Raw genomic sequence first — 14,865 nt, forward strand, 5'->3', positions numbered from 1 at the left:
TATAGGAATGCCTACAAGTCCATTACATTCAGATTATGAAAAGCAAGATCACATCAACCACACTCCATTGCGTTGACTTGAACCATTTTTAATTCCCTTTCATGCTTTTAATACAAATTCAAGGATCAACTGTACACGTATGTACAAGACATATTCTTTCCACATAAACAAGAAAATGAGCAAATCAAATATCTGCAACACAACATATCACGCTAAGTACCAATATTCAAACATACACTTTAAAAAAAAAAAATCCATCGAGCAGGATATTAAGACTTTGCTTGAAGAATTTGAGTTGATGTAGTTCCTTGTACAAGTATGTATCTACAATTCGAAAATGTGAGCAAACTGACCAAAAGAACCCCATTTGAAACTGTTTTTAAATTTAAAAAGCAGCTTTTCAGGACAGCAGCTTCTGTGAAAATTACACAACGTTGATCACAGCTCAAAATAAAATTGTGAAACTTTATAACAAATTTGGGCAATCTTCCCATCCATCATAAATTTGGGCAAATAACCCTTCAAGTCGCTTAAAAGTGCTGATTATAGAAATGTACACAGCTGTAACACATTCAGTTTCTATATTAGTGCTCTTGTATTTGCATGAAATGTTACACATTAGGAATATTTACAGTAAATAACAAACGCCCACATACAGTACGTTATATAAATTAAGGGTCATTACACCTATGACATTAGTGTTCGTCAACACCAAGTAGGATAAGCGAATGTAACCACACAACTTGTAAACAGCTGTTTGAGAATGAAGCAAATGGTTGCACTTCATGAGACAACAGCATATTTCTTCGTTATTTTATATTTAAAATGCCATTGTCTATTCTACAACAGAACAAAATCCGCATAAAGATATGTGGCTCATTAATTCATCATTCTTCATACATCCCTTTGACGAAACACACAGTTGGACTATGCTGATAACCATGAAGGCACTGTGAGGGAACTGGTAAGCTGACACAAGCTGAATCACAGTAGCTCAAATTGCCACGAGATGAGCAGTATTTTATTTACACCAGGGCTGTAATGCACAGCTGAGATGTTCCTCTTCAAAAATGCTCTGAAGAAAGTTTCCAACACATTTATCAGCTCTTTGCTTCTGCACAGTCATGGCTTCAGGTACCATATGGCAACAAGAATTACTCCTCGCCCTGTCTCCATTTCTGCGACTCCTCCTGGCGAGCATCAGGGTGAATCTGGTTCCTCATCCCATCTAAAACATTGGAGGTGGCCTCAGTGGCCATAATGAGTGGCTTGACTACTGCTGGTGGCAACTGTCGGAGAACTCCACCCACTGCCCCCGTCATCCCACGTTGCTCGTGCTCCCGGGTGGCTGTGTCATAGATGGTCAGTGCAGTGTCTGTGATCCCCTGTAGATGGAGAACACCATACAATTATACACATAAACAACACTTTATTCCCATTAATGTTACTGGAGCTGAAATATTAATTTAAGCTTGTTTACCTCTTTTACCACAGTATAGGCTTTGGCTACACCTTCCCTCAGGTCCACAGGCTGGTGAGCCAGTCCGTAATGGGAGAACCGTTTTATCCTCTTTGTGTCTCTCTCATCAGGCACTGGAGACACCATGTCATAGGCTGTCTCAGCTGCTGCCTGAAAATCAGACAATGCCATATATTTGTTTGATGCTTCACAAGGCAGTACTAATGAATACAGACACTTTAGTGACAGTCGACAAGCTACTTTACCTGTATAGTCCGCACCATCCTGTTGGTGAGCTCCAGAGCAGCCATAGCAGTAGAGGTTCCAAAGGAGGCAGTGCCGCGCTGAAACCCGCGGACTATCCGACCGTCTTTCCTGTACTGCTCAATCGGGAGCCAGACCAAGTCCCTGAATCCCTGAACTGAACAAAACATTCATCATAAGAACAGGGAAATACATGACCTGAGAGATACACCTGGATCGGTTAACTCACATACTATAAATGACATTCACAGCGGTTTATTAATGAAATCATGAATTACATGTTATCCCAGCTTCAAAGACATTGATTGTATTGAGTATGGCAGTAAAAACATTAAGAAAGTTTATAAGTTTAGCAGAAGAAGCTCAATCTCACTATATTATGGGTTAAATATAAATGCACCTGAAAACACAAAAAAGCTCATGACTGGGTTAAAAACATGTGTTTGACTCACCGAGCTGTACCAGTGAGTGAATAGGTCCTACACCACCCAGAAGACCCGGCAGCTGGTTCTTCTTTATGTCATTTAGCCACTCGTTTATTGCATAGGAAAACAGCTTATCCACACCTAATAATCTGAAAGACAGACAAGTATTAGTATATTTGGAAAACTCTCTCTGAATAGGGAATCGCATATTTGACACATTGTGTATTGTGGTGTGTGAAAGAAACATACCCTTGTCTGTAGCACAACCGTCTGAGTTTCAGCTCTGAACAATTCAACTGTGTCAACCCAATAATGATCCCTGCAAATGTTCCCTGAAGTAAAGCAGTCATTTAGTTATTCATAAAGTACTAATAACATAATGTGGAATTAATGCAAAGTGCTCTTAGACCACATACCTGCTCCATCGAGACATGTTTCCCATGGTAATCCAAGCGAATGGGAACCTCAGAGGTAAATCGAAACTCCCTGTTAGGAAAAGAAAATGTGACCAAATACAGAAAAATCTATTGAATTATTTCTTCCAAAAGGGTTTAGTTTTTTTTTACACTGACCTAAAGAAGATTGGCTGGTCTGTGAAAGAGGGAGCAGAAGCTTCATCAATAATTTCTTCCCTGCCAGATGAGGAGAAACCATTGTGGCTCAAGCGTCTCTGAGCAGGCACCGAGATGATTGGAGCCGGGTCCTGGCTGCTGCCAGCGTGCTTGGAGAAGCTGCAGGAGATCTCGGGGGCAGCTGCTTTCTTTGTGGAAACACAGACTGCTGCGAAACAAAACGTCATCAGGAGCTTTTAGTTGAAAATAAGGTTTACAACTAAGGATGTTTGTGTGAATTATCAGTTTTACCTTCTTGAGCAGGCGGTGAGAAAAACTCAACTTCAGTGGTAAGACTAGTAAAGAAGTCTTTCAAGAAGAATAATGCATCCTTCAAACAAAAAACAGAGCTGTCACTTAAAAACATTTTACTGAGGAAGCTGAGTTTATCTTTGAAACACTAGAAAAATGATCTGTATCAAGTTGTGTACCTGATCAATATTGAGACGAAGAGGCATCAGGGAAACACGCAGACAGCACTCCTGAGGAGCCTGGCCTGACTCTGGACACATGTGCAGAGCCTTAACTGTCAACTATGAGCAAAAGCACACAAGAAGTTACACCAGGCCAACACTTAACACTGGGTTAAATTGAGTGTGTTGTCTTTCTTACCATGTTAGAATGTGCTTTGCGTGGCATTTCTTTGCTAGAATACAAGTAGAGGAACTTGTTCATCTGTGAAGTAGCCAGTCTGTCTCGAATCTCCAAGTCCTGCACAACAAACACCTGCCGGGAAACTGGCTGGTCCACTGCTGACCCAGAAGCCACCTGGGCCTGTGGGTACACCTCATGCTGAAACCTCACCTAAGGTCAAAGAAAAGGTTTTAAACTGTGAAAAAATTATCTGAGGCATTTATATGATCTGATTGAGTGTACCATAATAAACCAAAGAATAACTTTACCTTGCTGAGTTGAATCTCCATCAGGACATCAGGGTTCCTTCCCTTTCCACCTCCTGCCCGTCCTGAAGCCTTCGCCTGTCGGACTGGAGTTTGAGAGGGGGAGGTATGAGGTGTAGACCTGCAAGGGAGAGAAAAGAATAAAAATTAAAACACAATTTGTTTCCCTCTGAGCACATTCAAACACCGTCTGTACAATTTAACAGCACATGGCATGACTCACCCCCGGCTTCTAGCAGGAGAGGCTATGAAAGTCGCACTCCCAAAGTCTTTCCCACCATAAAGGTGCCAGATGACAGAGATCTCCTTGATGAGGTAGCGCACCTCTGGGATGGGAAAGTTCATGGCTCCACGACTGGAATCACTCCCATCCAGAGGTTGACTGAAGTGATCATCTTTGATTTGCACTGGGTCTGAAGTAAGCTGCTTTACCACTGGCTCCTGGTCACGATCCTGAAAGACATATTACACTCAGTGAGACAGCACAAGTTCACTGTTCACAAAATCACTGTAACAAAGCCATAACTGTGTGAATGAGTATATCCCAACCTCTCCTCTGGAACCAGGTGTTTCCAGGATACAAAAGTCGTCCGTCTCTTGGGTCAGGTTAGGGACAGGAGTGATGAGAGGAGAGTGAAGCATGGGGTAAGTGGGGCTAGAATCTTGGTTAAAATTGCCGCTCTCATCTGGGAACAGGAACAGGTCCGAGCGAGGTGGGTCATGGTCATGATTCTGCTCCTCATGTGCACCTGCAGATGTGTGAAATGTTACAAAATCTCAATGAGCACAGTTACATCAGTCAAGGATTTATAACTTTAATTCTCACTGAACAAACTCCTCACCATTCTGCTGCGGCCCTGGTGTATGCTGCCCATCAGTCTCCTCCATGGCTTCACTCATCAGGTCCTGCAACATCTGCTGCTCAGTCTCAGCGAGCAGGGAGGTCTGAGAAGTGGGCCGGCTAGGAAACTCCGCCTGTCCAAAAATACGCTTAGACTAAGCATGTATGACTGGTAGGATTTTGAAATTGTATTATAACTATTACATAACTATTACTAATGAATGGGGTCACTGCTGACCTTGGTTCTTTGTGCAGTGCTGCTGTGCTTGGCCTCTGGTTCTCCAGGGGGCAGTAAGTCACCATAGCTGGCTACATACTGGATAAGGTTCATAAGGGCGGCGCAGGAGTCCGAACACGTTCTGATGTGAATGACATCACTGGAACAGCGCAGCTCAAATCTGGGCTCTGACTGTCACCCAAGAGACAATGAAAAAGTATGTAGAAATGTGTGATATTTGTTCTGAAGAGAAAAGGTCTGAAACATCAATGCCATTTAGAGAGAGACAACTCTTACCAACTTTCCATCCACTCCAGGTTTGACAGCTGTAATCCTCAGCTCCAGTGTCCCCATGTCTACCACTTGGACATAGTCTGTGACAAAAACCAAAAGCGAACATTGGTCAACGCTGCATTTTAAACACTTCAAGCAGTTTATACGAAAACAGTGAGGTCATCTTACCACGTGCTAGATTAACTGAGACTGCATTACTCTTGTCTGAGAGGAACAGAGCAGCTTCGTCCAAAATGATCCTGCAAACAACATGTTCTACTTAGCAAAGGCAATTGTTTCTATAGCTAAGTCGCAATTACATCTCTCAGTTTCATATCGGCGACAAAACCAGAGACTGTAAACTGTTTAATACCTGAGTGTTGAAGAAGAGTGATCTAAAGAGACACTGCTGGAGATGCTGAAAGTCTCTACAATCAGGAGGGATCTGAGTGGCAGGTAAAGGGGTCTGTCAATAGAAAAGCACACGGCGCATAAGAATAAATGCAAGGACAACACATAACTTTAAAATGAGTTTGAGCTTTTGAGGTTCTTTTTACCTGTAGTCTAGAGAGCAGCTCCATAGGTGTAAATGTAGGGTGGTGACAGATGTAGGAGGGGCGTAACCCAACACAGGCTCATCAGAAACATTCAGAAAGTCAACAATCTGTTGCACATAAATTGGCAATAAGATTACAAATGTCTGATTTTATTGTACAATATTTTCTGGTGGTGAAGTGGTGGACCCATTTTGTCTTACCTGGTCATACCAACCCAGGCTGGGAGGGACAACTCTGTGCTGAAGCGTGGCTCCTCTCACTCCGACAGCAACCAGAAATTCCTGCATTAACACACATTAGCACAGTCAGCAGCAAACCAAAAGCAAGCTGACTGATATACTTTTTTTTTTTTTTTAAAGTATATTTTTTTTGGGCTTTTATGCCTTTAATGGACAGCACCGTGGAGAGTGACAGGAATCGGGGAGGCAGAGAGAGGGGGAATGACATGCAGTGAAAGGCCGTCCGATGCGGGATTCGAACCGGGGCCGACTGCAGCGAGGACTGTAGCCTCTACACATGGGGCGCCTGCTTAAACCACTACGCTACATGACGCCCCATGATTGATATACTTTAAACACCAGTTCTGCTTAATTAGAGTTACTGCTTGATTGAATGTGGTGTTGCATAAAATCTGTGTTAAAACAGATGCTACTGTGTGGGTATCATTTTGGGAATAATTCATTAATCAACATATAATTATGTGTGGTGGTTCCCAGCATAAAAATGTTGACTTAGCTCAACTCAGCTTACTATGGCATGGCTCTGAGAACTCAAAGGTCCCCTTTTATAAAACACGAGTATTTACTGCACACTTACAGGTCAAGGTCCCCTTTTATAAAACACGAGTATTTACTGCACACTTACAGGTCAAGGTTTAGACTGGAGAGTAGAACCAGAAAAATACATCCATTTTGACTATAGCCCCACCTGCAGGGCAAATGTGGCCATGAAAGAGTCGGTGCTGGCGTCTATAGTAATGACAGCCACAGTATATAGTACCAAGACAGAAATTAGATCTCTAACAAATTAAGCCTTGTGGGAAATATTTAAGCAGTGTCTCAGACAGTCACAGGGTAAAATATATATATAGGATAAAAATATACCATGGTGATCTGAAGCCACCCTGTAGGTTTATCTGAGTCTCCTACCTTGACGTTGCGTTCGGCGTTCTGTGATGAGATTTTGACAGCGACAGACACCATGCTGCGGGCCTCCAGACCAATACCCTCTGAGGGAGTTGAGGATCTCTCAGGAGATGTCTCTGATTGGTAGATAGTTGGCTCTAGCCAATGGGGATGTGTTCTGCAAGGCAACTTAATGTCTGAGACAGAGGTGCCTCCATCCATAAGTCCTGAGGAGTTTGACAGAGTGGGACATCAGTGAATAAAAATAACTATATGCATGATATAACAGCAGCGATGCAGACACAGTAGAGGATTATTCTATATATTTTTACATCAGTGATATTATAGTGAACCAGTGCAGTAGGTTTACCTTGGTGATACATGCAAATGCTACTGGTGTGGAAGCAGATGTAGTGTTGGTCTTTGTGGCCTTCATACTGCGTTACACTAAACAGCACAGTGTTTTTCACCTCCAGCCAGAACTCGCCATGCTTGTTTTTCAGTATAGTTTTATCCTCCTTCTGTAAAAAAAAAAAAAAAAAAAGATGGAAACTCAACCAAACTGTCTGTTAAACAAGCTGTTGGGAATACCCAAAGAAACCTGTGAGAACAGTAAGTTGTTTCAATAAGAATGTGTGATTACCTTAGCATTAGTCTGAAGAGCCACCAAGCCGTGATTGACACTGAGGATGACAGAGAACAGACTCTGGGAGGTCTTGCTCTGGGCTTTGGGCTTTTTCTTTTTGCGAGACCTGAGGCCCAGGTCAGAGGCAGGAGAGTAATAGTGCATGTTCTCTTCCTCTGAGCCGCTGGTGTCCTCTGAAAGCACAACACAAAGCACGTCTATGAAGTGATCAAATCTGCAGGGTGTTTTAAAATGACCTCATGTCACAAATATTCACTGCAGGATTTAAAATCTACGACATGTTGTGAAATGTTTTTGCTGCCTCACCCTCAGGTGCAGTAGAGCGGAACTGGCTGAAGCTGTCCTTGGAGTAAGTGTTGATCAACTGACTGGCGACAGAGAGGCCAACTCCGTATGGCATGCTCTCAACGGTCTCAACTGGAGATGGAGCTGTGGGCTCCCATAGTAGCAGGTCGTTGTTTATCCTAAAATATTATGAACATTGATTTTAGATGTGGGAAAGTTAGAGATTAAGTATTTCATAGACATGTCTTCCATGGGTACAACTACAGTAGAGATTAAGTCCTGGGAGGTAAACTAAACAGAATTGGGAGTCCAAAGTGCCAAAAAACACTTAATCAACTGATTATCTGTTAATTTTCCACTACAAAACATTCACACATGTGGAAAAGTTTTAAATGTCAATTGCCTACCACATAACCCAGACTTTCTTTTCATGACCATAACCCTAATATTTACCAGTTTACTTTGTCGTATTTTTTATTACCATCCTGCTTTTTAATATCCTTACCTGTTGTGTAGTTTTTCATAAAATGCTTTGCTGGGTAGCGCTAATTGCACATTAGGGAAACACAACTCAAGGATGAAGCGAGAGTTGTTCATGGTTTTTTCCTGGAACTCTGTCATCTCAGCAACATCACCAGGAATGACCATCTGGAATAAAAGATAAACAAATAAAAATTTGAAACATGGGCTCCTCACCACATGCTCTGTCAACAGGTTAGGAATGCAAATCAGTGCTCATGTTGCTTTTTGCATAATGATGCATTTGTCATACATTTTAATACATCAACCAGAGGATAGTCACGTCCCTCAATGCAAATTCCTACCCCTGCACGAAGTCCATGTGCTTTGGACCAAAGCCACCATCAATACTGCAATTGCAATTCTTCAATTAAGCATATATAGAAAGAAATGATTTCATGTAAAATGAAATACATTTTCTGCTGGACATCAAATGAGCCTTTTCTTCTAATCAAGCATATCTATGAATTGATAACATGTTTTTAACACCCATGGTCCAAATTAGAAGGATTTTGAATTTGACAAATTGCCTAAAAATAGCAGACCTTCATGAATAATCAGGCAGTGTTAATAAACCTGGATATTTTCTAAGTCAGTACATTTAGTAGATGTTTTAAGCTCCACTGCATTGACTTAATGTTTTAAAGGAAAAATTGTGCTTTTCAACACAAAGAAATGTAATAATATAAACAGTAGTTGGCTGGGTTTTTTTTTTAACATTTTAAATGAATGTGACTATTCAGCCATGACCCACCTCCTCGTTCTCATACATAACCCTACGCGAAGAAAAGGGTGATGGCTCTGGTTTCCCAAAGTCACACACATCCTTCAGTGAATGAGCAGCCCCTTCCTCCTCTTCCTCCTCAAGAGAATGATCTTCAGCCCCCTCATCATCTTCAGCTGTCACGCGCTCAAGGATCGAGTGGACTGCTGTGGGGTTCATCTTCAGCACAACCCTGCTCAGAGAAAATTAACATCAATGAAAGATTCCCCTGAATGGACATGTCAGTTTGGAGTTGATTAGATAAACTTACCTCGGCCAGTCAAACTTTACACTTTCAGACGTTGCCATGTCTCCATCCATGGTGTGGGACACTCTGAGGAACCGGGCAGCTGGTTGATCTGGCTCCTCCTGGAACTTCCCTGTTGAAATAAAGAAAAAACAATAGAGCAATTAGTTTAAGACCAGCTTCTCGTTCAAAAAAGAGCACTTTGGAAACTATGTGGATTACATACCAATAAGGTCCCTAAAAGTGAGTTCCATCTTGGTTTGGTCAGGAGAGCTGCCACCCATGAACTCTGTTTTCACTTCCAGGTCTTCAAACTCCAGGTAGAGTACTTCCTTTTGCAGGGACTTCTTGAACCAAGGGCCCCTCTCCTGATCTGAGCGCAGGTCAGGGATGGGGAAGCGGACTGCAAGGCCCAGGACTGGGGCATTGACAGTCAGTGATACGTGACAGTTCGTTGGAGTGTGGCTGTCATCAAGGAAAACCTCTGTAAAGGCCTTGTGCTGAAAAATTAGTGCAGAGACACAAAGATGTAGATTACATACAATGTTGTAGAGATGATAATTATGCGAGCGATTTACCAATAGACAATTCTTTTCTCGGCTACAGTAATAATAATTATTGTGACATTATATTTTTATATTTGAGGCATTCATATTTCTAAAAATTCTTTTAGTCTTAAATGAATAGTTCCTGGGAGGAACCTTACCAAGCTGACATGTTTATTATAGGATGTATACATATGGGAGGCCATCATCTCTGTGGTGGCCAACTTCTGAGGTTGTAGCAGTGAGTTGAGGCGGTCTACGATGCTGATGTCCAGCTCAGAGCGCACAGGGCCAAGCTCCACCTGGATCTCAGCCTTCCTGGGAATGGTGCTGAGGCGAACCTGGCCGCCCTGCTTAAAGAAGCAAAGGGCTGACTGAATGGATGCCAGACAACCATGCAGAAACTTTTTTGTGTATCAAGTGCTGGTATGGTGGTTCCATATTGGACTAACAAATGCTGTTACCTGAGGGCCCCTGCGCTCAGCCTGTTTGTAAAGCAGGTGAAGGCAGGTGGTAAGCGTCGCATCAGCACTGGCTGTGGTGTCAAATGTCAGGAGCTGAGGTGTGACAGAAAAACTAGTGAGAAACACTCCTAATGCCATGCCAGCTGCAACTGAGTTTATATGCAGTGTTTAATCAACTAAAGCTCAGTGCAGTGCAAAATGTGTTTAGCTCAGGCTTGAAATTCTAACCTCAGTATACTGAATGCCTCTTTGGGAGCCACCAATGACAGCCTCGGAGGGGAAGAGACACTCCAAAAATTCCATCTGGTTGAGGGAGATGTCGGTGCTAAATGTCCTCAAGCTGGATCCCTGACAGTGCTCATAGTTTATCTTCAGACCCTGGCCCACAAACCTGCAGATGGAGGTCAGACAAATATTTCACACCCTGTCCTACAGTAAGCAAGACAAAAAACACTACCTTGTACAACAGGAATTAGTGGAAAATAAAAGTGCACCTGAGGTGGTCATGGGGACAAGCCTGATTAAACACTGTCCGAGACTGAAGGAAAGCAGCTGGTGCGAGCTGGCCTGGGCCCACCATGCTGAAGAAATGTGCAGCCATGGGGCCAAGGGGACTGGGAGCAGCATCTGGTGGTGGCAGCGGGTCGATGTGGAGGACAGAGACAGCCAGGCTGCTCAGTGTCAGCCTTAACACCAGCTCTGGCCTTGACTCATCACCATGGGTTTTGGTTGGATGGGCTTAAACACAACAATAGCGGATATACATTACATACAGATACTTCATTTTCAGCTGGTAAAAACTATAGGTCAGAGAGCACACTTTGAACCTGGAGGAGGAAGTAGTCAGGGAGATAAGATGATGTAATCTTTGGTTGGAATGAAAACATGCAAATGAATTTCCCTTTTCGAAGGCAGAGGGAGTAGTATTTAATAGTTACTTGTATAAAGAATGTAAAAATATATTGTTATATTGTGATACTTACAAGTCTGTCTCAGTAATTTTTGAGGGAGTTGTGAATCCCGTGACTGGACGGGTGTTTCATTAGCCTGCTTCTCTCTTTGTCGCGGTACATCCATGTAATCATCCCACAGAGCCTGCAAACACAGATATGATGCCAGATTATGTGAGAACAGTTCATCTGGAATATTTTCACCACACAAGCTGCAACACACATGATCAAAATAACCGTTTAAATACCTCTTTGTTTTGTGAAAATATACATCATATTTCAATGTGTCAATTGTGACATTATGACTCACTGTTGCGTTTCCAGAGGGAGATTCTCCTGGGGAGGCGGAGTAGTTGCTATTAAGTGACAAATCCAAGTCAACAGTAGGTGGTTCACCAAGTGGAGGCAGAGATGACAAACTGTGAGACATGTCCATATCAGCCATGGAGAAGAACACATCATCTACATCAGCAACCAGAAAATAAAGAAAAGGACAATTTTCATTAGATAGAAGCAACTATGACATCTGACTTTCATCTTGACTTAGTGTTTGAGTCCAACCTCGACTTGACACAGTTCTGGTGGTCTGGCTCTCAAAGAGGTCAGGGTCTGCTCCTGGCACAGCAGTATCCTTCTTCAGACAGCGGTTCAGTTCCATATGGAGCCGATACTCATCTTCCTGCTGTATGGGTCGACTCTTTCTATCCTTAGCCCATTCACGTGCACCTTCACACAAAGAGCAAGAAATGATCTATTTACTCCATATCTAAATAAATCATTTGGGGACATTTATACCCTGGATGATCCAAGTCATCTATCAAGAGATGGGTGCTCACCTCCACCAGAGAAAGCTCCAAACAAGTCCAGAAGAAGATGAACTTGCCGTGGGGACAGCAGGAAAATCAGTGTATCAATATGTCCAACAACATCCAGCTGAAAAGTAAAGCATGTCAGACAGCCTGATTATTGACATTACAAGTGCATAATACTGAATATATAAGAATGGACATTATTTTATGATATTTTTTAATAAGGGTTTGATTTACCTTTGCTCCAGGCATAGCTAGGTTATTTTTCAGAGTGAGGGACAACTCAATTCTACCACCGAGGCTCCCAACCTGAACAGGTTCAAAGGGTGTTATAGAGGATACAGGTTCTGTGAACTGGGGATGGGGCTCACATATTATTTTGGGATTCCAGCTAGGGGAGAGCTTTGGCTCAGTTTCCTGAAAAATAAGAAATATATTTTTTAAAGGCTTATAGATACAACTCTTTTATGCCACATTTTAAAGACTCGCTACACCAACCGTTGGAGTGGGTGAAGATTTACATCCTGCTCGAGACACATCTGAAAACTCATCCCAAAATATGGTGATGCCTTCCATCTGCAGGTTTTTATGTGCAAATGTGGTTGGCTGATGCACATTCACACTTGAACTCTCCTCGCCTGTTTCATCACAGTAAACAATCCTGAAAGTAACCACAGAACGCAATTAGCTTGAAAAGGACCTACAAGAAAACACTGAAGACTGATATATCAACATCTGATTTACATTATATGGTATGTTATATATTGGGGACATATTCCATATATTTAGCTGCAGCCTTTTTTACCGCTCAAATCGTAATTCTATCTTTGATGCTTCCCATCATCTACATCTTTCCCTTCATGATTGATAATATTTATCAATATGATTATATTTTTCCTGGAATTATTCTGTGTTTGATTATTAGATGTTTTTAATATATGGAAAGTCAACTGTTGTCCCACTGACGGTTTTACTTAAAAAAAAAAACTTACTTGTTGATTCGTATCTCTAGAGCAATTCCAGTTTTAGAATTTTCCGGAATGTGTTCAACTCTGAGAACAGTGTCTAAAAATGTCACTTTGACTCTTCTCAGAACTGCAAGAGAGAAAATAAAATAAAAAAAATCAGTTTATGCAATGCTAGCAAAGTAAACCCCTTAAAATAAAATGTTGCCTAACTTGTGATCATATTACCTGTCTCTATCGTTTCTGCAAACTTCTCTAATCCCTCAAAAGGCTGAAAGCTCTCTCCCATATCGTCGGTGAGTTTCTGGCTGAGACATTCTTTGGCAAGCTGCATGCTGCTCGTCATGAAACTGGACCAGTACATGGGCTCAATGCCAGATGCTGGAAAAACAGCCAGTAGTGACACATTAATTGGCTTTTCAGGAAAATGAATTGCCAGCTTGTTTATATGTGACAAAACAACATATTTTCTCAACCCGTTTTTTCCACAGATAGTGTTGCAGTGGCCTTACCCACTCTTGGTCTTGGTCTGAGCACCATCTCCAAACCCTTGACCTCTAGGGCACAGTTCTCCTGCAGTAGGGCTGCCCATGGGACGGTTAGAGAAATTGTCTGGATGAACCCTGCGATTACTTCAAAAGGGGCATCTGCCGTCTCTAGGAGCTCATTGAGAGACTGAGGAACAAGACATAATGCTGAAGCTTCTTTTAGTTCATGCAGATTCTGTATTTAAATTAAATACATTCATCTGGTGTATTTTATGCTACAAAGGTCACATTACACATACCCATTTATCCAATGGCACTTGGGCAAGTGATCCAGTGCCTTGATAGAGGTCTAAGCTGAGTTGATCCAAGCTCAGCTTCTCCTGCAGAAAATTACCAAGGTAACGATGCAGGAGGTATCTACAGGCCCGCTTCTTGATGGACTCCGAAAATGGCCAAGGCATTTTAACTCAACAGGTGTACAGTACACAGGTAATGAAAGATAGAGGGAGGGAGGCTATGCAACTGGAATGCTATAGCCACTCAAACAGCTATGAATTTAGTCACTGGTGTTACAGTTGTGTCATCCTGTCGACTTAAAGACATCAAAAAATCGTGAGTTCAAACATCCTTCATATCCCAAGATAAGGGACACTTTGGAGGATGTGTTGACACTCAGGGATGCGTGTGGGAATTGGTCCGACTCCAGTTTGCTGCGCCTACAGAAAACACACACATATGGTGCCCCCTTTGTAATTTGACACTTGACACAACATGACACTCAACACATGTTTACAACACAGCCGAAAACAACAAGCACCATTAATACGTTCGTTTAAGACAGAGACAGGTTTAAAGTTGTCCTAGGTTGCGTTATAAAATAGTGCATTATTAATTGTCAAGTGTTATTCTCAGCATACGTTTGCCCCAATTCTAGAGCCAGTACAAACTAGCTAAACGCGCTTGCGAAAGAGCTATTAGCATGCCACAATCTTGCTAGTCATCAGCTACTCTTAGCTGTGTTTACTTAAACAAAACTGTCATCGTAGTTAGGAGACGGGAGCTGCGCTCTGACTGTTGGCTAGACAAAGGCATGTCATCAAGCTAACTAGCCGGCTAGCAAGCTCCACTGCTGTCGGCAGAGTGAGGACACATTAGCTTAGCCGGCTAACGGCAGGCTAAGGTTGAAACGGTACATGCTTGCTAGTTAGCTAGCTAACCTAAAAGCCAACATTTCCCAAGTTATCTACCAACACACGACAGATGTACACTGGCAAAACAATTTACGTATATATGCCAGTTAGATATACCGACATGCATGAGTCAGTGAGCAGAGCTGAAGATGTTAATGCAGCTCTTAACTTACCTTCTGACTGAGTTGTTTACAAACACTTTCATGACTCCGCACCGACTAAGCCTACACACGCCGAGAAGGGATTAGACAATGATGTCATAACGTAGCGGAACTGTGTAGTACCCCATTGGATCTAGATTTATTTTAGGTGGTTATTTAGACA

The 14,865-nt window shown here is 42.3% G+C and overlaps 1 protein-coding gene across 4 annotated transcripts; it reads right to left on the reverse strand.

The window, feature by feature from the left end:
• Positions 1 to 67: 67 nt before the first annotated feature.
• LOC130180029 (autophagy-related protein 2 homolog B-like) lies at positions 68 to 14,779 on the reverse strand. Of its 4 annotated transcripts, none has more exons than XM_056393312.1 (43): positions 14,715 to 14,779; positions 13,651 to 14,067; positions 13,376 to 13,538; positions 13,092 to 13,244; positions 12,891 to 12,993; positions 12,397 to 12,559; positions 12,136 to 12,315; positions 11,926 to 12,022; positions 11,651 to 11,815; positions 11,400 to 11,551; positions 11,123 to 11,234; positions 10,634 to 10,877; positions 10,368 to 10,530; positions 10,140 to 10,232; positions 9,837 to 10,025; positions 9,357 to 9,630; positions 9,155 to 9,263; positions 8,875 to 9,076; positions 8,107 to 8,249; positions 7,623 to 7,780; positions 7,314 to 7,489; positions 7,041 to 7,191; positions 6,695 to 6,897; positions 5,747 to 5,827; positions 5,547 to 5,653; positions 5,363 to 5,455; positions 5,179 to 5,249; positions 5,014 to 5,090; positions 4,738 to 4,908; positions 4,501 to 4,633; positions 4,208 to 4,407; positions 3,882 to 4,111; positions 3,662 to 3,779; positions 3,372 to 3,563; positions 3,191 to 3,292; positions 3,012 to 3,090; positions 2,721 to 2,925; positions 2,565 to 2,634; positions 2,398 to 2,480; positions 2,176 to 2,297; positions 1,726 to 1,880; positions 1,481 to 1,630; positions 68 to 1,385 (listed from the first exon to the last, which is right to left on the reverse strand). In XM_056393312.1, exons 2-43 carry the CDS (start codon positions 13,810 to 13,812, stop codon positions 1,155 to 1,157), a joined length of 6,225 nt encoding a protein of 2,074 aa, XP_056249287.1. In that variant the 5' UTR covers positions 13,813 to 14,067; positions 14,715 to 14,779; the 3' UTR covers positions 68 to 1,154. The 4 variants fall into 4 exon arrangements, with proteins under 4 accessions (XP_056249287.1, XP_056249284.1, XP_056249285.1 ...); XM_056393309.1 differs by having other exon boundaries at positions 2,721 to 2,928; XM_056393310.1 differs by having other exon boundaries at positions 9,837 to 10,028.
• Between the last annotated feature and the right edge of the window lie 86 nt (positions 14,780 to 14,865).

Source organism: Seriola aureovittata, chromosome 13 (assembly GCF_021018895.1).
Source record: "Seriola aureovittata isolate HTS-2021-v1 ecotype China chromosome 13, ASM2101889v1, whole genome shotgun sequence".
Lineage (NCBI taxonomy): Eukaryota > Metazoa > Chordata > Actinopteri > Carangiformes > Carangidae > Seriola > Seriola aureovittata.